The sequence below is a fragment of the Chrysemys picta genome, chromosome 4 (assembly GCF_011386835.1).
Source record: "Chrysemys picta bellii isolate R12L10 chromosome 4, ASM1138683v2, whole genome shotgun sequence".
Lineage (NCBI taxonomy): Eukaryota > Metazoa > Chordata > Testudines > Emydidae > Chrysemys > Chrysemys picta.
In genome coordinates, this window is record NC_088794.1 from 43,373,626 (window position 1) to 43,392,499 (window position 18,874).

General features: G+C 36.7%; 1 protein-coding gene across 48 annotated transcripts in view; it reads left to right on the forward strand.

Annotated features, from left to right (window-relative positions):
* The window catches only part of SOX6 (SRY-box transcription factor 6), a 456,705-nt gene that overhangs the window by 208,677 nt on the left and 229,154 nt on the right, over positions 1-18,874 (forward strand). For 2 of the 48 annotated variants that reach the window (XM_065594801.1, XM_065594802.1), the window contains exon 1: positions 2,637-2,796. The exons of the other annotated variants lie outside the window; for them this stretch is intronic. In XM_065594801.1, the coding sequence (XP_065450873.1) occupies positions 2,661-2,796 (136 nt within the window). In that variant the 5' untranslated portion in view covers positions 2,637-2,660. Of the gene's footprint in view, positions 1-2,636; positions 2,797-18,874 lie in introns of those variants that run through there. 48 annotated transcript variants of the gene reach the window in all.

Here is an 18,874-nt window from a genome sequence, read left to right on the forward strand (position 1 = left end):
ATAATTCTTCAGGGTCTCTCTTGAGCTGACAGCCAGCAGAAAACATCCTGTCTTATTTTTTTGGTTCACAAATCTGGTACAGCATACATGGGGTACTACGGGCTTCTCCACAGTGCCCTGAGATATTATGGAGAGGGGGGGCAATATAAATATGGAGATGGATTAATAGATAGTGTTGCCAATGTACCTCACTCCTCCTCTGTAGGGACCATCACTGGGATGAAAAAGTACTTTGGCTTCCATGCTCAGTCACCTTTTAGCCTCTGTCCTTAGACTACTAACAAGGGTACCAGTTATTGTCAATTGTGGTGGTGGTTTTTGTGATATGGGCACTGCTAGGAGCTGCAATGACACCACCAGGTCATTTCCACTGCCCATTTTGATGGTGCTTCTGTGTCCCAGTTCAGAATGCCCACTTGTTGGAACTTACTCTGTTTAAACTGCTTCAAGACCTTTTTATCTATTTTCTGATCTGAATTGTGCAGATTGGCATAAGATAGTTTTTTGATTATTTATTGTGGTGTTCATTGTCACTTTTTAAGGGAAACACCTCAAATTTATTTGCATCATCTACCCATTATGATGAATTACCTTTTTATTAGGACTCACAGCAGTGTTGTCTTTCTTCAGTTAGCTTCTCTGAGCTCCAGTTATAGACTGCTTTGCAGACAGGAATGGATTAAACTGAACTGAACCTGGATCCTCTAAATGTCAGCACCTCCTGAGCTCATCCAACCAGCTCCTCCCCAGTGATCCTTCCTCTCTTAGCCTCCTAGAAACTTCCCCATCCCTGTGCCTCTCGTTTCCACCTTCTGTCTTTCCCTGCAACCTCATTAAACCTCTTTCCCCCAGGCCCCACCAATAAAAAGAGAGAATTTTACATTTTTGACTATATGATAAAATGTCTCAGCTTTTCTGTCAAATACTATTTAATCTATTTATTGCAGTACACTCACCTACATTTCTGATGCTTTTTAGGAATCATGTGTTCTGTGACCTACCAACCTACCTATGCAATATTTGACTCAAAGACCTATTAGTTACATTATAAGTATCATAAGAGCAAATAAGCCAGCTCTTTCCTTATGAGAATCAGAAAAGCAAATTCAGTGTAAATGGATACAAATGAAAGAAAATCAGGCTCCATGGCTAAGAACATTATTGAGTTAACAGCTATAAAAATATGCAAAGCTGCTTCAGTTGTGTGGACTCGGCAGCAGATAACTAAATTCAAACTTCATTGCAGTTTCTAATGTACTGTAAAGCTAACAATATTATGATCAGAAAATGTTTTAAGATAGGAACTGAAGTAATGCTGTAGTCAGGTTTTGATTTAGCAAATTAATATTATGGGCCAAATTGAAACCCATCTTTTTTACAATTATCAGCTTTAATATAAAAATCTCTAAAGAAAATATTTATATTCTTTTGATGGCTTCAGCACCATGTATGTCAACGTTCATGCAAGCAAATTTTCAAGTTCTTTAAGTGAACAACCTCAGGTTTCTTTGGTGACGAACTTTAGTTTTAGTTAGTCCTATTTGCTCTGCCATTCCTGCTGTTTTGTAACAGGGCCTAAAAGTGCTTTAAGTGCTTGTGACTGTGGTAATGAATGAAAATATCTTTCCAGCACTGAGAGTATTGCATTAGACTGAATAGTCACCTTACTTGTAAAAGCACTATTAGAGAGGGGCAGCTGTAAGTAAGGATAACGATTTGTGTCCACTGCTTATTTACTGAAAGTTGTAAATGTATTATTTATTGAGAGCTCTCTAGACAGTGCTTGTCAGAATAAAAATGTCAGCTCTGAGCAAAATGCTATAATACATAATAAAAATGCTAGGTGCGCACTTTAGAGAGACAACTAATTAGATCTGCTTTTCTTAAAGAAACGACTGTAAAAATGCTCAGTGTTGTGTACATTTAAAATGCTGATATATTCCTTATTTTCCTATACAGTATTTGGTTTGGATACCTTATCATTACTTAAAAATAATTTTGACAACTTTATAATGTTGCTATGTGAAATACAGAGGCATTTGCCGCCTGGCTGAAGGAGGCAGCTTACACAATCAGGCTGCCCAGCTCAGCTTGCAGGGGGAGCATCTGCTCTCACCTCTGTGGTTTAGTCTGAAAATACAAGATGCCACTTCCTCCGTGAGCGATGTTGGCTGGCAGGCTTGTGGAAAACTGCCTCCAGTGTAAGCAACATAAAATTATTAAGATTAATCCTCTGCTGTGCTAATTAACCCCAAACAAATTTTACGTTAAGGAAACTATATCTATTCAAAATCAGTTTTACTTTTGTTTACTATTAAAAGCCATTAAGCACTGGATAAAATCAGTTAATTCTTTTTATGTATTTTTATTTAAAAGATATTTTTAATGCTAGTTAAATATTTTTTGGAGATTGTTTCTCCTCCTGAGGCTTACAACATGAAGGATGTCAGGTTAAAAATATGTACTGTCTGTCATAGGGTGTCTTCTTCTGGGCGAGAGGAAATGTAGTTTTGAATTTCTCTCTGTAACAAGGAACAATTTAGTTCAGAATAATGAAATTCAGATCACAGCTTGTTAACAGTATTCTTCTTTTTCAGGGTATATCAGCCAAATTCAGCCCTGCAATAAGAAAGCCTAACTCCATTTACTTTAACAAAGTTATGTCCATATACATGTGGTTTCGGTTTGTCCATCTGTTGAGCTTGCGGCCCTTCACGCTGCACTCTGGGCCTGATCCAGTTCTACTGAAGCCAGTTGGAGCCTTGTTAGTGACTTCAGCAGGAGCAGGATCAAACCGTACGTGAGCTCCTCTTAGATCTGTAATTCAAGTTCTATCCCAAACTCTATGTCTTCTCACGTCCCAGTGTATATTATATTACTAGTGAACACAAAGTAGGAATCAGAAAAAACATAATCCAGTTTTCTGGGCTAAATTTTTCTATGCTACCTATACGTGTTGTGATTAATCCTTTTAATTTTTATATCCAGTTAGACAGCTTCCTTCCTTATGTGGTCATTGGCATACTGAACTCCAAGACATAACCAAAATGAAATGAGTTAATAGACATGCATGTCAAAATCCTCCCCTTTTCTTTAATAACATAGCAGAGCAGTCGCAGAGCAGTAGTTAAGAGAGATTCATGAAAAGGAGAGCATAATAGCTGTGGTCGATGCAGTAGTGTAGGCAAATATTGCGTAAACATCCCCAGACAGTTCTGCTAACATACCTCAGTCCTGACCAACAACAGCCATGCTATTCCAGTCTTGGGCTGCTCTTTTGCACAGACAGCCAATCATGCAAAGCCAAGCCAAAATGTCCTGTTCTGCAGAATAACATTCTGGAACTTATTAAATAACTGTTGTCTTTTATTAATCAGAGTGTATTTTTAGTTTTATTTGGTAAAGTACCAAGAAGTTTCTGGGCATGGTGCCCTATATATAAACAATTATTTGCTTTCTTCTACTTTGTTGTTGTATTTATTATTAATGCTTTGGAGTGAAAAGAATAAGGCAACTTTTACATAATTATTTGCTGTACTTTGAAATGCAGTTATAATGCATTGTTATCAGATTAATTCTTTAATCACCTGCTGTTTTCACGTGATTCTCAGCTGATTTGATGTGACTTGTATCACCTTCTGAGCTGTGGGCATTATCTTTACATCACTTATAGCTTCAGTGAACATGTACGCTGTTTTGCACTTTATCCATTTGAAAACGATACACGCAAGTTGACATTTTCATAGTCTAGTATTTCTGAATGCCACAAGGTAGAGTCCCGGAAGTAGCAAAATGTAACTGAAAACTCAGTAGCCCATCCATATATGTCATCTCTTTGGTGCAAATTCCTATTAATTTCCCATAAAGTCGTAGGCCAAATTCTGCTGTCACTTATAACCATGTTGTATTTGTTGAGGGTACCAATGAAGGCAGAATTTTGCTCTTTAAATGTGTCTTTGAATTTACCTGCCAGTCTGATATTTAAAATGTGTCTGGATCCTAGTTCAGGTATTAACACTTCCTCTCCTATCTTAAATATGTAACAAGCAGGTTGCCATTAAATATTTACAGTGAAACAAAAACTAACACAAAGGGCAGAGGTTTGATAATGCGTCAGAAGAGCTTGCTAGTGAAAACCAGAGGCTCTGGGCCAAATTCATTCGTGGAGTGACTCTATTAACTGAGTTTCCCCAGGAATAATTCTACCACAGCCCGCATACATTTGCACCATTGTTTTAATATTTTATAGAGGATTTTGAATTGCACAGAAGGAATGTTAAAGACCTAGTACCTGAATGTGCTACCTATTATAATAAGCTTTCTTTATGTTAGATTTTCAGTTTCCTTTATGAACTGTTTCTGTTTTTGCCTATGTAAATTTGTTTGTTGCAGCTTTATTAATAGGCTTTGATATATCTTTAATTAGCCAGTTAATTAATAATTCACTTGGAACATTTGTTTCTGCATGTTTATCGTATCTCTTGTTCCTATGTTATAATGTCTTGATAAGGTTATCTTATCTACTGCATTGCATTGCCTAAATACCAAATCATAGAACAAATTACTGGAAGACATGCAACTTCAGACATCAAATTAAATATATTGTTAGTGAACAAAAAAAGACAGTTTATTAAACATTTCTATTTAATAATTTTCTCACTTTTCTATCTCCCTTTTAATCTTTATTAGCAAATTTAGCCAGTGCTATACCAGTAGTAAAACACGTTGAAAACATTTTTTCAATTCAGTTTAAGTGTATATCACCAACTCAGAAAGAAACCAGATAACTGGAAAGTACTGTATTATTATAATGCAGAATGGCTGTAGGATTTTATTTCTACTAAGACTGCAATTTGTAACTTATAATAGTCCAGGCTTTTTGTGTGTGTATTTTTCTACTAAATCATTTTTAAAAAAAGCCAAAAAGAGACTATAGGATTTGAAACACAGTGGCCCTGAAGTGATGGGAAAATGGCCAAGGTGTCACAGCTAATTTCTGACCCTGCTTTATGAGTTCTGCTGTTCCTTATTCCCCTTGTCAGTCTGTGAATCCCTGAGGCTGTACAAACTGGCCTAACATCACTCAACTCCAGTTTTATATCCTCTCTTAATAATGTTGAGTCTATTCTGTCCAGCTTTGATTCAGACAACCTGCTTGTCTTGAAAAAGTGATATATTTAATCAGTGGCTCTGTCTCCAGCATAGCTCCCACTGCGTGAGACTAGAGCCAAAGAGTAGTGCAGTGGCCTGTCACTTCTGTTTGAATAGGTAATGTGGAGCCGTTCAGCCGAAGAGACAGGAGCTGGAACTGCTTGTTAGGACACATGATCAAAAGCCACTCTCTGCTTTCTGCCAATCAAGCCTCATGTCGCCTTGTGGGGCAGACATTAAATAGATTTTTCTGCCGTACACTGTGGGCACTTTGCCAGTTTGACATGTGAACTGTTACAAAAGATATCAGAGTTTCCACTGCTTGCTGACTGCTTTTAAATATTACCAAGCTCTTGCTGTCCAAAGTAGAATATTTTAAATACTGCATTATGATAAATTTCCAGCAGTATTACTCAGTCTTCTTCATGCTCCAAACAGTTTATAGATGTTTTTGGAAGCAAAACCAGAAGCTGATTTTCTGAAAAAACAAAACAAAACCAAAAAATTAAAAAAAAAAAAAACCTGTCGAACAACTGTATGACAAATAGATTTGAACAAGATGATTGTTGTCTGAGAATTATGGTGAGTTGTCTGTTTTCAATGTTGTGCTTTTGAATATTGTTTCTATTTTTTGCTGTTTTAACATTATTTCATTAGATTTTCCTAGTTGAGCTCATAGTAATATTTTTGTTGTGATATGTTTGTGTCTAGGGATATTAAAATTGGTTTATTTTGTAAATTAAGTAGATTTTATTTATTGTGTTTTTTGGCTGGTAGTGCAAATTTAAATACTGTAAGTGGCTCAGTAGCTGTTTTTATTTACACTTTCCCTTGTTTCTCCCCCCCCCCCCCCCCAGATCCTTGTATATTACCCTTCATAGCCACCTCAGCTTCTGTGCCCATGGCAACAACACACAGTGGTGGAGGCTAACAAAGATGACAGTTAGGCTTTCCTTAAGTAATGGATATTCTTTTGTAACTTTTTTTAGGGGTTCCAAACATCCAGATAACTGCTTCTCTTAGTGTATTTGGTATCTTGATATTCAAATACTTGCCATTTATTCAGTGCTTGCTGTTCCTGATCTAATAATCATTTTTCAAGGAATGAAACATTTTCACCAAAACATGCCATGGCAATCTAGTGGAACTCATTTAAACAGTGAGCTACACATAAACAGCTGCTCCTTCAATAAGCCATTCTTTATAATACCCTTATTACCTTCTAGTGTCTCAAATTCTGATTAGTCAACAGTGCTGATTACTATATGGCATTCCATTGCCCATCTTCCTTCTGCTCAGCTGCTCATGTCTTAGCTGTTATGTGATTACAACACAACTTGTGCATTGTTTCTCCAAGTTGCTCTTCATACTGTATGAAGCTTAAAAAGCTCTAAGTAGATTGAAAACCTTATTGTGAACTACTACAAAATGATTTCTGTGACACTTTGTGCGTTGGATTATGTATGACAGTGAAACGATCATGTTATTCACAGTGTTTGTACTTTATTACTTTGTGGTAAGGATGGCCAACATTCTTAGCTTTGCAATGAGGAGTGTGTAAATGCATTCCAGTTAAACAAACTTTAGTAAATGGTGGTTAGATATTGCAACATTCGGTGTATGGCCCAGCAGGAAAGATTTAGGTTGGAATTTTCAAAAGCGCTCAGCATTGGCCTATCTCTGCTCTCATTAAAGTCAATGTGAGCAGACATAGTTTGGAGCAGAGTTAGGCCAATGTGACGCTGAATGCTTTTGAAAATCCCATCCTTAAATAATATAAGCAAACAAATAGAAAGATGTGTGTTTGAAGAAGGAATTAAACACACCTGAAATTGCATAGAATGAAAGAGTTCACATTTGGATCAACATTCCTGGGACTACAATTTTTTGGTCAAGGCAGCACCTATAGTGGTTTGTTAAATGACATTAAACCTTTGTTTAGCTAAGTGATAAATAGAATTGCGATGAGGAAAACATCCTTAAAGTGGTTAAAAACCCTCAGATTCCCCTGGTATATTCCTTTAGAATCGAGTCATAGTGAGTATGAAATGCTGACACACCAGAAATGCAACCCCATTAAAGGCCCTAAATCTGTCATTGTGCTTTGGAGCCTGTTCTGAAAATAGCAAAGCTCTTTTTGTAAATTAAAATTGGTGTGAATGGGAACAGATGTTGGCATGCTTTACTTTATCTGCAGGGATCCCAGTTAAGGGGGAAGAGGGTCAGCAAGGTTAGATGATAGGAATTATGGCAAATGTACAAAGGACAAGATAGCCTGCTATAGAGATTGTGTTGGATTTTTGTAGGGTTATAACAAAATGTAGTGGTTACTTTTGATAGCTAAACTGATGACATCTGTGTGAGAAGGAAGACTGATTGTGTAATGTGTTTAATACCACATTAATTTTAGGTCTCATTATGCAGAGAGCGGGATATACTCGCTCTGTTTTTTGAAATCACTCTCCTAAGGGTGAGATTCTGAATGACTTGAATTCCTTTGACTTCAATGGGAACTGACCTTGCTCAGGATCACCTATGAGGTGCACAGTACCATCTAGAATCAGCCCTTATTTAATCTGTATTGAAACTGACATTTGGTATTATTTCAATGTCACTTGTTAATATTTTGGGTGAATTCTCATGTTGTGTTAAAGCCATTGTAAACTTTTAATACTTTTTAAATAAACCCCCCTAAAAATAAGGTAAAGTAGTTTATGTACTAATATGTGCAATTTATCAAATAGCTTCTGTAGTCAATTTAAATAAGTCTTGTTGAAGTTTCTTTCTTGATATGGGAGAAAAAGCATAGAATGAATTTATTTATAAGAACCTTAACAGTTTCCCTCAATTCCTTTTACATTTTAGATTACCTTATAATTTTCTAAATCTTCATGAACAATAATGATCAATTTTGTCAGTATTATTCACACCTTTTATTAATTTAACATAGATGAATAAATGTGAATGTTGTGAAGAGTTGATTGGGAATAGTTTTTAAATCTGACAGTTAGATTACAGGGTACCTACGAAAAAATGGCTCTTTCACTAGGTACCTAGTAATTTAATTCTTGTTTGAAATTATTATAATTTATTACAGTGTGTGGGTCCTAATGAATGTCTACTATTAAATGAAAAGGAGAAATTGAAATTATGGATTTTTTTTAACTTGTATCTTAAAAATCCTCTTAAACAATTCAGCAGATATTAATAAGCAATGTAGTTTTCTTTCCATTTTCGATGAGCCACAAACAAAAACATTTTTGTCAGTACACAATGATGCTAAAGTAATACTGCTGCTGAATCCCATTTAGAGATTAAGTAATGCAGTGTTAAAAGAGAATGAAAATAGTGTTATCTGTTACAAATATGAAAAAATACTGACCTGTTCTGGCATTTAGGGCCCAAAACAGCAGTCCTTACTGAGGCAAAACTTCAAATGATTCAGTGCAAGTTTTGCCTGAGTAAGAAATGCAGGAGTGTATCCTTAATATGTTAAACTTATAGCAATGTCAATTCAGAATTTTTGTTTACTTCGTCTGTTGATGAAGTGTTGGGAAATGGGTAGGAGTGGGTTGGAATTTTGCATAAAATCACGTTTTACTCATTTTAAAAAAAGGAGGAACGGACAGTCCGTTTGATCAACATGGTAGGCAAGTCTAGAGTAGATAGACCCAATTTTTTTCCCACCTCATAACTCCCATGACTACAGCTAAATGAAAAAGAAGAATATATTTAATTAAGTAGCCTAGCTAATCATGTAGTACAATTTGAACAGACCATAGAATATTAGTAGGAAGGAATGGTTTCCAAATGAACTTTTAAGATGGGGTATGCTGAAATTTTAAATAAATAATGGAACACAAAGTACAAGATAACCTTTGTTACGATGATGGAAAAATGTGCATTAACAAATTCCTAGAGCCTGGGTCTGCACTCCTTTATACCAGTTTTATGCCAGTGTAACTCCATTAAAACACTCCACTAATGGGGTTACATTGGAATAAAACTCATGTAATGGAGGGAGGAATAAGGCCCCTAGTTTTGCTAATGGTACATTGCTGTATCTTTTCTGCTTCAAAAATAGCAATCAAGTTTATACTGTATATATCAACGATCAGTGTGTGGAGGTTAGAAACTCTGATCCAGATTCTGCTCATAGTTACACTGGTTTAAAAACCAATTAGTTGCAGTCAGTGGGATTTCTCTGGATTTAAACTGATGTAACTGAGTAGAATTTGACCTATCTAAACAGTTGTGTGGCTCTTACTGCAGAGGACTTCAGTCATTAAAACATGAGCCTGTATCTCTGCAAGCCAAAAGATCCGTTTCCAAGCTGAGTAGGACATTGGTTGGCTGCCTTTTCATGACTGTAATCTATAAGTGCCAACCAACATGGTTGTCATCCTTAATGAAGTAAATGAAATGTGAATAATAAAACATTACTTCTGGTTACCTGTTGCTGTTTTGCAGCTGGCAGATGGAGTCTCAGTTGGGTGTTCCATTCTGAGGCAGCACTGCATGCTTGCATCCTTTGAGATGCATGTGTCTTTCCCACATGGTAAGAATGTGTTGGATATTATTCCACTGCATGCTTCCTGATATGTTGCCAAAAGATGGCTGCAATCAGTACCATGGCAACTGTTTTTAGGTGGGTGTGGTTTGGCACTGTCAGTATTCCTTGCATTTTTATCAAATAGATTTTGTTTCTAAGTTTATGGAAGTGAAAGGCTGAAGCCAATATTTTCAAATATAGCCAGTGACTTTGGGTACCTAAATTTTTGGCATCCAAAGAGGGTGAGGCACCAAAAGTTGCTAGCTGCATTTGAAAATGTTGGCCTTATTGTATGTGCAGAACAAAACTTGTTGTGTTACATATTTTTTTACTGTTCTTATTCATACAGTTGCAATGATCCTGCATCTTTGAAATCAATAGTAGTTTTGCCATCAGCTTCATTGAGCGCAGGCGCAGGTTCTTAATAAGAAAAGAAAAAAAATGTTTTTTTTAAGCTTCTAAAAATACCAGGCTAAGGGTACTACAGTAAAAAAAGCCCACAAAGGAAACATGCTAAAACGTGGGTAAAAGATGCAAAAATACATTAAAAAATACTGTTAAAAATAAATATTGCATGTTGTTCACATTATAAACATTTTGCCTTTGCAGAATTCTGACTATGGCAATGGTATGTAACCTATTGAAATATGTTTGTAACTTAAAAGAAAATATCTACAGTTCTATTGAACTGGGGTTTTCTGGTCCTTATTTGAACCTTAAATGATAGGTTGAAATATGTTTGCTCTAACTTAATTTAATCTGAATGAAATGAGATTAAAAGGTTTAAACAGTTTTAAAATTATATTTACATTAGTGCAATCTGTCAGCTTTAATACTAAGCTGCCTTTTTGGTTGATATATTATTGTAACAAACCAGCCGGGCTGAATTGAAATAGTACAAAATATTTGCAGTATTAAGCTTGTTTGTTCCTTCCTCAGTCACAGTGTTACCTAGGAAAAGTTCAATGTGCTGTTTAGATATTAGCTGTACTTAGAAATGACCTTGTGAGGTACAGAAGCATGGCCCAGTGGCACTTTCCAGCTGTACACATGGTATCCGTCGGGGTACAATCATGCTCAGTCCCAGCACCGCAGGCTTGGACATATGTTGAGTTTTATTTCTTTCTTCTGACATTAATCCTATTCACCAGCTGTTCCGCCAGCTGCCATTCTTCAGCTTGGAGATTACATTTTTGGGGATACCAACAAAGGTCTAGTTGACCAGTGTTCTCCCCATTAATTTTAGAAATGATTAGATTTTGGGTTAGGATTACTCAATCTTTTTCACTGCCTATGTCCTTAGCCTTCTTTGAATCCTGGATTTTAACTTGATTTATGATCACTTTCAATACATTGTAGATAAGCCCTTAAAAGAGCTTTGATTTCCATGGTACTAGTAAATCGATGTTCATAAAAAAAGGGTTGCAGTTTACATTTTGAAAGCTGTAATTAATGCTACATACACTACCACGTAAACAAAATTAATTTGTGACAAATTCTTCTGATAAAATCATATTTCAATAAAACATGTTTTCATTCAATTTTTTCATATTTATATGTATCTATGTTAAGATACAGTTTATAAGCTATGGTTTCACTAATATAGCTTGAAGTGACTATTAAATCGCTGTTACACTCATAACATATACTAATAAGTAGTATAGATTTCTCACTTCACATTCCAGATGATCTATCCATAAGCAGGATGTTAAACATCTGTAGTTTAAGCCTTCTGGGACTAACAAATGTATTAATGCTGGAAAGAAATGTGGCCTGAACAATAAGGTTACAGACCATGTGGTAAAGAAACAGCCCCAATACCATCAAGTCAGCACATACAGTGTACTATGCCTCAATTCTAATACCGTAATAAAAGAACAGTAAAAGACTGAAACTGTAATCACGTATGGAATATATTTATTGTATTCATATAAGTAAAGACACAGAATCCCATACTCAGCACACTTATTTCAGTTGATGATTTAAAGATTTCTGTAGCACATTCTTCACAATTGAATTAAATGGGCTATTAGCGTTATAAGACTAAATTGCAATGGTAAACATTTGTTAAAGAATAAGTTAATAAGAACCTGAAATTCTGCATTTCTTTGGACTTTCAGTAATATGCACAGATCACATAAAGGATAAGGAAGGAACCTCAGATTAAACCACACCTTAGGCGATAGTGGCCACAACTAATAATAACTACCCACTTTGCTTCCTTGTTTCTGTTTCTATTTTGGAGAATTAAGAAAATGTTCTATTTAATAAAATTATAGATATTAGAGTATTCTTACTTGATGTATATAAAAAAATTGTCATACAGGAGCTGCTGTCGACATACATCATACTCCATAGTCAAAAATGTTTTTGGGGAATAAAAACAACATTCTTGGGAAAAAAATATTCCTAATGAGATGTTCCAGGCTCACCAGTAGTAACCCCCTTTACTAAATATGGCCATTCTATTTATAGAAATATTCATATTTTCATTGGTGGCCAAAGCACTGCTTATAGGAAAACCTACAGGTGACTAATAGGAGTTGCTCGCTAAGTGGAATAATGAATAGTATTAGGTGTCAATTAAATCAAGCTTCCCCGAGGTGCAGGTGCTCCACAATGTACTGACACATTTCAAGTAGCAGCGCCACTTCACCCATGCATATGAACAAGCACATTTGCATATTAAAAAGCTGAAAATTATTTAACTGAAGCAAAAGTCTTTTAGAGATGATGGAGGTTATTAAAACTGTTGACAAGAAAGAAGGTAATTGCCTGAAAATGAGAGATGACATTCTGCTATACACAGGGAACGTTGTTTTTGTTGTATTGTGCAGCAGTGCCTGGGTGTATAACCTATTACATTGAGATTGCTCCTATGCAATTAGACCCTTTTTGTCCTCACTTCAATAAGGCTATGATTATGAAGGATTGAAGAACACTTGGCATATTGAATGTCTGTTGTTTTTATAACTTCGTCAGAAATGACAAAACACGTTTTGTGTCCTGTTTTTTCTTTGTAGGCTTATTGATTCCGTGATTATAATATTCATAAAAGACAATGTGTTCATGGTTGAACACTCTGTCATTTATACAGGTTTTATTTTTTTTTCCGGCATAGTACTTGTTTGAATGCTAAGGTGTTAGTCATAAAGATGGGCAGATAGAAAGTAAAAATGATTAGGTGACAAGTTAGACATTCTACTAATTCCAGATATTTCTATTACAAGTGGAATAAAACATATATATTTCTAAAAATTTTTTGTTCAGAACAATTCACCAATTTAAAGTTGATGTACTTTTATCTCTGAGCAACAATTATGTTGCTGCATGTTTTCTTTGTCCTCTCATTTCAGAGCCATGCTCTAAAGACACATTTTAGATTGTTCCTTGGCAGTAAAACAAAAAAAAATGCTTCTCATGTAACAGCCACAAGTGAGAAACTTACTTAGATAACATCCCATGCCAAGCAGGAAGAAAACAATGGGGATTCATTTTTAATAAAACTCTGAGATAAAGATACACCCTAGATAATACTGTACAGTGCTTTCCACCTAAAGGGTCACTTGGGTTGGGATTTGCAAAACTGCCTACGGGATTTGGACCCTCATTTCCCATTACAATTAATGAGAACTGGGTGTCAGAATCCCCTCTGCAGCTTTGAAAATCCCAGCCTATAGACACACCATATATTAAGCAATTGCCTCCTTCAAGTTTTGTTTTTGTTTAGTTTAGACTGAGTGGGTTGGCTGGGAGAATTTGATACAAATCCCAATTCTGCCAATGCCTTGTTTTGACTTTGGGCAAATCTATTAACCTCTCTGCTTCAGCTATTCCATCTGGATGGAAACTGAGATGCTTACCCATCTGTGTGCATGTAGGGACTGCAGTTTTGGTTGTCAGACCTAATGGTTAGAATCAGGAGCCAGAGGCAGAGCCAGAGGCAGGAATCAAGCCTCAGGTCAGTGCCAAAGACACAGGTACCAAGCCAGGGGTTGAAGCCAGACTCAGTGTCGAGTAGGGCATAGAAGCAGGAATCTAGAGGGAAGCAGGACAGCAAGTACTGGGAGCAGACACGGGTCTGGGGTAAGAAACTGGCAGGAAGCCCGGGCTTAGGAATGAGACAAGTAGGCAGGGTCCGTAGTAGCGGTCAGCCAGGGATTCATCTAAAACTTCCTATGCCTCTTCCAGGTGTAAATAGTGCATCCCAGCCAATCAGTGGGGTTGGACATGTCCACTAATCAGGAGCTTCATGAATGGGGTCCTTTGTGAGCTAGGGCTTCACTAGCCCTCTTCTCCACTGGTTCACTTGAGCTGCTGGGTGGTGGCCACAGTCTGAGCACTGCCTGGGGACACAGGGTTTGATCCCTCACAGTGTAGTGCTTTGTGATCTATGGATGGTTTTTTTTATTTCTGTAAAATCTCTATTAATATTTTTAACAATAAGGCTATATGCATTTTAGTTTCCAATTCCATTGAGGTACATATGACATGTAAGACCCTTGGCTATCTAAAGCAGTTTTAAGCCCATTAAATCACAAAACATCGTAATAATATAAATTATTTAATTGACTTACTCCAAATGTGCAAACATAAATCACTGTGATAGAGGATTCAGACTCAAATAAAAGGATATCATCTCTTAGCATTGAATATCGTTTCAAGCGTACATAATTTCTTTCATGTGATGGCCTCCTCATGTACTTTTGCATTTTAATCTTTGTTTTCTTTAGTTGTGGGTGTATGAGATCCACTGAGGGCCATATACATTTTATCTGACCCTTCTGTTAACCCTATATTTGCCACAAGCTCTTACAGATCTGGAATTATCTGGCTACTTCAGTAACTCATCTAGAACACAAATCACAATCATGAAGCTTATGTTATAGGGCCCAATCCTGCAATTCTTACCTAGCTAATACAATACCCAATAGGAAATAATTGTGATATTAAAGGAGTTAACCTCAACATAATTTTAAGGTTTCCAAAATGGGCCAGATTTCAGAAATGTTCAGCTCCCAATGCCTCCAGTTATTCTTATTGCTGAGCACTTCTGAAAATACTGGTCACTTCACTTTCATGCCTGAATAAGAGCTTGGCTCTTTTGAAAACCCAACCCCAGCTACGGATGCTGAGCACTTTAAAAATCTGGCCCACTGTGACAATTCTTGTGTACCTCATTTTGGGTCTTTGCTCTCCATTTGGTTCTTTGTAAATAAAGTGTCAGAGAGAGGGGGGGTGACAGTATAGCCTTTTTCACCTGTTGTCAAATAAGTCAGTTCTAGTAAGGCATTCCTTTCTCCACTTGAGGTTCTAGAAACATGTATTCTGTTCATGTGGATTTGATTCTGATTCAAAAGATAGCACTGCCCGGTGCAGGTTTGGGGGTCACATACAACAATAAATATTTCATTGGATCAGCAAATTCTCTTTTCAAACAAGGAAAAATACTTACTTATCGGTGTGCGCTCAAGATGGTGGATCACTTATTGATTGTGTAAGTGTAAGGAACAGCCACAGCATATTGAAATGAGGTGTATTAAATTTCAAATACAATAGCTCACATGTTCTAATTATATATAAAGTTAGGAAGGTTTCTTAGCCAGAAAAAAAGGTTGGATGTTGTTATGGGCTGAGCAGTAACATTTGGCAGGCCTTGTGCAGAAATCATTATAGAAGACTTCTTAAACTAAAACTAATCTAATAGATTTTAGCAGAACATAAATCAATTCTAATGCTATAGAAAATTTATGTTTTCTAAAATAAATCTTGGTTTGACCAACAAACATTTGGCTTCTACCAAAACAATCAGAGAGTTTTTTTTTTTTTTAAATGTCGTTAGTCAAACAGATCATATGTTTCTGCTTTAGTGTTCATTGACATTAACTATACTGATTTACTGGTTTGAAACCTTTAGTTGGGTCACTCAGATCCATTTTATCTGACCTTAGAAGTAAGTTTAAATATTTTCTATTGTATTTTTTAAAACAGATGTTTTAAAAAATTTGTGTGTGCCTAAGAGGAAAAAAATTACACAGGGGAACCCTCAGTGTTTCACTTACAGGGCAAGGCCATCATCGCCTGTGCAGTATGGCATAGAGGGATGAAGGTAGTAGCAATTCCACTCCAGTTCTTTTAAAGCTATCAGAGGGATTGCAGCAGAAAAAATATGACATTAACCTAAGCTCACAGATTGCTCTTTTTGCAACCACTGTAAGTCGGAATTCTGTTGATTTAGAGGTGAGTGGCCAGCTCTAATGGGGTAATCTCTGTTCACCAGTTATCTTTTGGAACCGCCACAGGAAATTCCTGTGGAAATTTAATTAATTGGTACTCACTGCAGGCTCAACTCCTGCTTTGTGCCTTTAAATTCCAGAAAATGAAGTAGAGGGCAAACCTTGGTGGGAATCCAGTAGAAGAATGGCTCTCAAGTGAGCTGCTCTGCCAGGGAGAGAGGGATTTTATGGGAATACTATGGAGGGACTGGCTGGCACAGTGTCTCTGAATTCTGTGGGATTTTCCTGAAGATTTTGGGACATCTGTGAGGCTGGAGACTTATAAACCTCTTTGTCTGAGGAGATTGTGTGACAAGTTCACTGTGTGGAGTTCCACAAGTTAGTTTTATCTTCCCATGAATTTTTCCGTGGGAGGTGATGTTGAGCCAATACTATGTGTATGGTCCTCCTAATAGCTCTCTGTATGTGTGATCTTAGCTTTCATGGAATATGTATGCTAAAGAGACTTTATGGCCCAAATTTACAAAAGTGGTCACTGATTGTAATTGCCTAACTTGAAACACCTTGAGCTTGATTCTCAGGGGTGCTCAATGCTCATAACTTCAACTGAAGTCCCTGGAAGCTATGGATGCTCAGTACCTCTGAAAACAAGGTGTAGATTATCTCAGGCTAGTCACCCAAAATCACTGGCCATTTTTGAAAATTTGAGTGGGAGCCTCAGCCCCTTCCTGAGCTCCCTTAAGGGTGGCTTTCCTTTAAAACCCCTTTCAGTCCATTTGATCCAATAACCATATCCCTTCCAGACCGAGTACCCGCACTGGACATCTGTCATGAGTTTTATATATTAGGTTGTGCATTATAACCTAACCTCCCTGTCCCACCCCTCCCAGCTTCAGCCAGTCTGGAGATGAGGGAAAAATTCCTTCCCAGTTGCTAAGGAAAAAGGAGCAAGTAGTGTAATGCCCACAGCTGATTATGAGGGAACCCATTCCTTTTTCAGATTTCATGGGTGGGTATGTGCTAACAACCCAATCCAGGTGAGAAGGGGCTTCTTTGGGTCGCATGGGGTATAAATACTTCCCGCCCCCTTCTGTTCAATGGGAACGGCAATGTTGCGTCCATCCTGGTCCAGCTGCTTTCTGCTCCCTCCCGGTAAGCTTTCCCTTTCCTCCCCCTCTGCTACCAGTTGCACAGGGAGGCCTTAAAAGGGCAACAAGCCAATTTCTTCTGGTCCCTGGACAAGAACTCACCACATAGAGTTGCAGTGAACACGTTGAGACACCTGCCTAGTCATTCTCTTGGATATCCGAACTCCATTTTTCAAAATGTTTTTGATGTCTCTGTAACATTTCCACTAAGTGGGGATTGTGCTCTATGCACCAAACTGTAGGTGGTGCAGATAATGTCTATCTAATAACCTGCCATTTTACCATTGAGCAGATTCTCTTCATAAACACAGAAAAAGTAAAATGTCCATCTTTTAAGTTGACTAAAGCCATTTTTCCTTATTAAATGCTTTTTTTTGAGTCACAGCTTACAATGAACTCTATCACTTTCATTTCTGATATTTGGAAACATTATTCTGCTTGGTAATATTAGCAAGTCTGCTATATAAAATCTGTAAATGGTGCAGAATAAGAGAAAAGTACTCTCAATTCTATCTGTGTTTGGATGCCACAATTTCACTGAGATCTTTAATCTGGTTTCAGGAGGGCTGGTTGAAGTCTTGATTTTAACTGATTTTCATGCAGCAAAATTGTTGTGAGCTTTATTGATGCAAAATGCCTTTATTTCTGGTGGATTTAATATTTGCAAAGAGGAAAAAAGTGGACTAATAAAGCTTCTAAATTAAAGGTACTGTATCTACCGAATTGCTTCTTAGATAATTTGCATGTACAGAGCAAATGCCATTATTGTTATCATGTCTAGTTATCAAATTTTGAAATTTCAAAGATGTAACTGATGTATATGGCTTTTCCAAAAATAGTGCAAATGCATCTGAACTTGGTCATCTTGGGTTTTCTTGCAAGCTGTATACAAATATTGAGCCAGTAATGAAGTTTCTATTGCTTAAATGCACAGAGTATAGGTGGGAGCTTGTACAACATACAGAAGCAACAGACACTTAATGATTTGAATGAAACTTATACCCATTATTACCACTAAAATCTCTGAATATTTCCTTTGAAACAGTAGTGCAATCCTAGTGTAGGTAATTAGGCAAATTTGCTGTCCTGTGATAAACTGCAAGGCATTTTGGTATTATTTATTCTATATGACTTACTGTGCTATATACCTGTAACCAATATGAGAAAATATTTGATTTGGTTTAAATGAAAGGAAAACACTCCTTGAGAATCAGATCCTCTGCTAGTATGAATCAGAAAAGATCCAGTGGATCTATGCCAATTTACACCAGCCGAGGATCATCCTAAGTGTTTTCAAAATGTGATCCCTTTTGTTCTTCCTATCTTTTTATATCTCAGTCCTGGTATGATCCAGAGTAATACTATTATTACATCAGACCTGTGGCTAAATCCTACTTCTACTGAGTAATCCCATTGAAATCAGTTTCAGTTATTGTTTAATGATAGGCTGTTCGATAGAAGCCAAAGGATGGGTCTACTTGTGAGAGAGAGGTGAGCAAGGTTTGTCACTCAGCCATTTCTCCAAATAATAGCTGAAATTATATTCCATTCCTTTCTCAGAAACAACCTAGATGAGCTGTCCTTGGAATAATTAATTGTTCCACCTTCCAAGCATGAATATTTGGGACAGTTCTTTTCTATCGTACTTACTCATTTATTCCTCATTATGAAATTATTGTTGCAATAAGCATAATAACTTTGCATTGTTATTTTAAAATTACGATCTTTATTACATGGTATTATTGATCAAGTCAATTTTTTTTTTAAAATGCAGTTTGGCAAGTTTT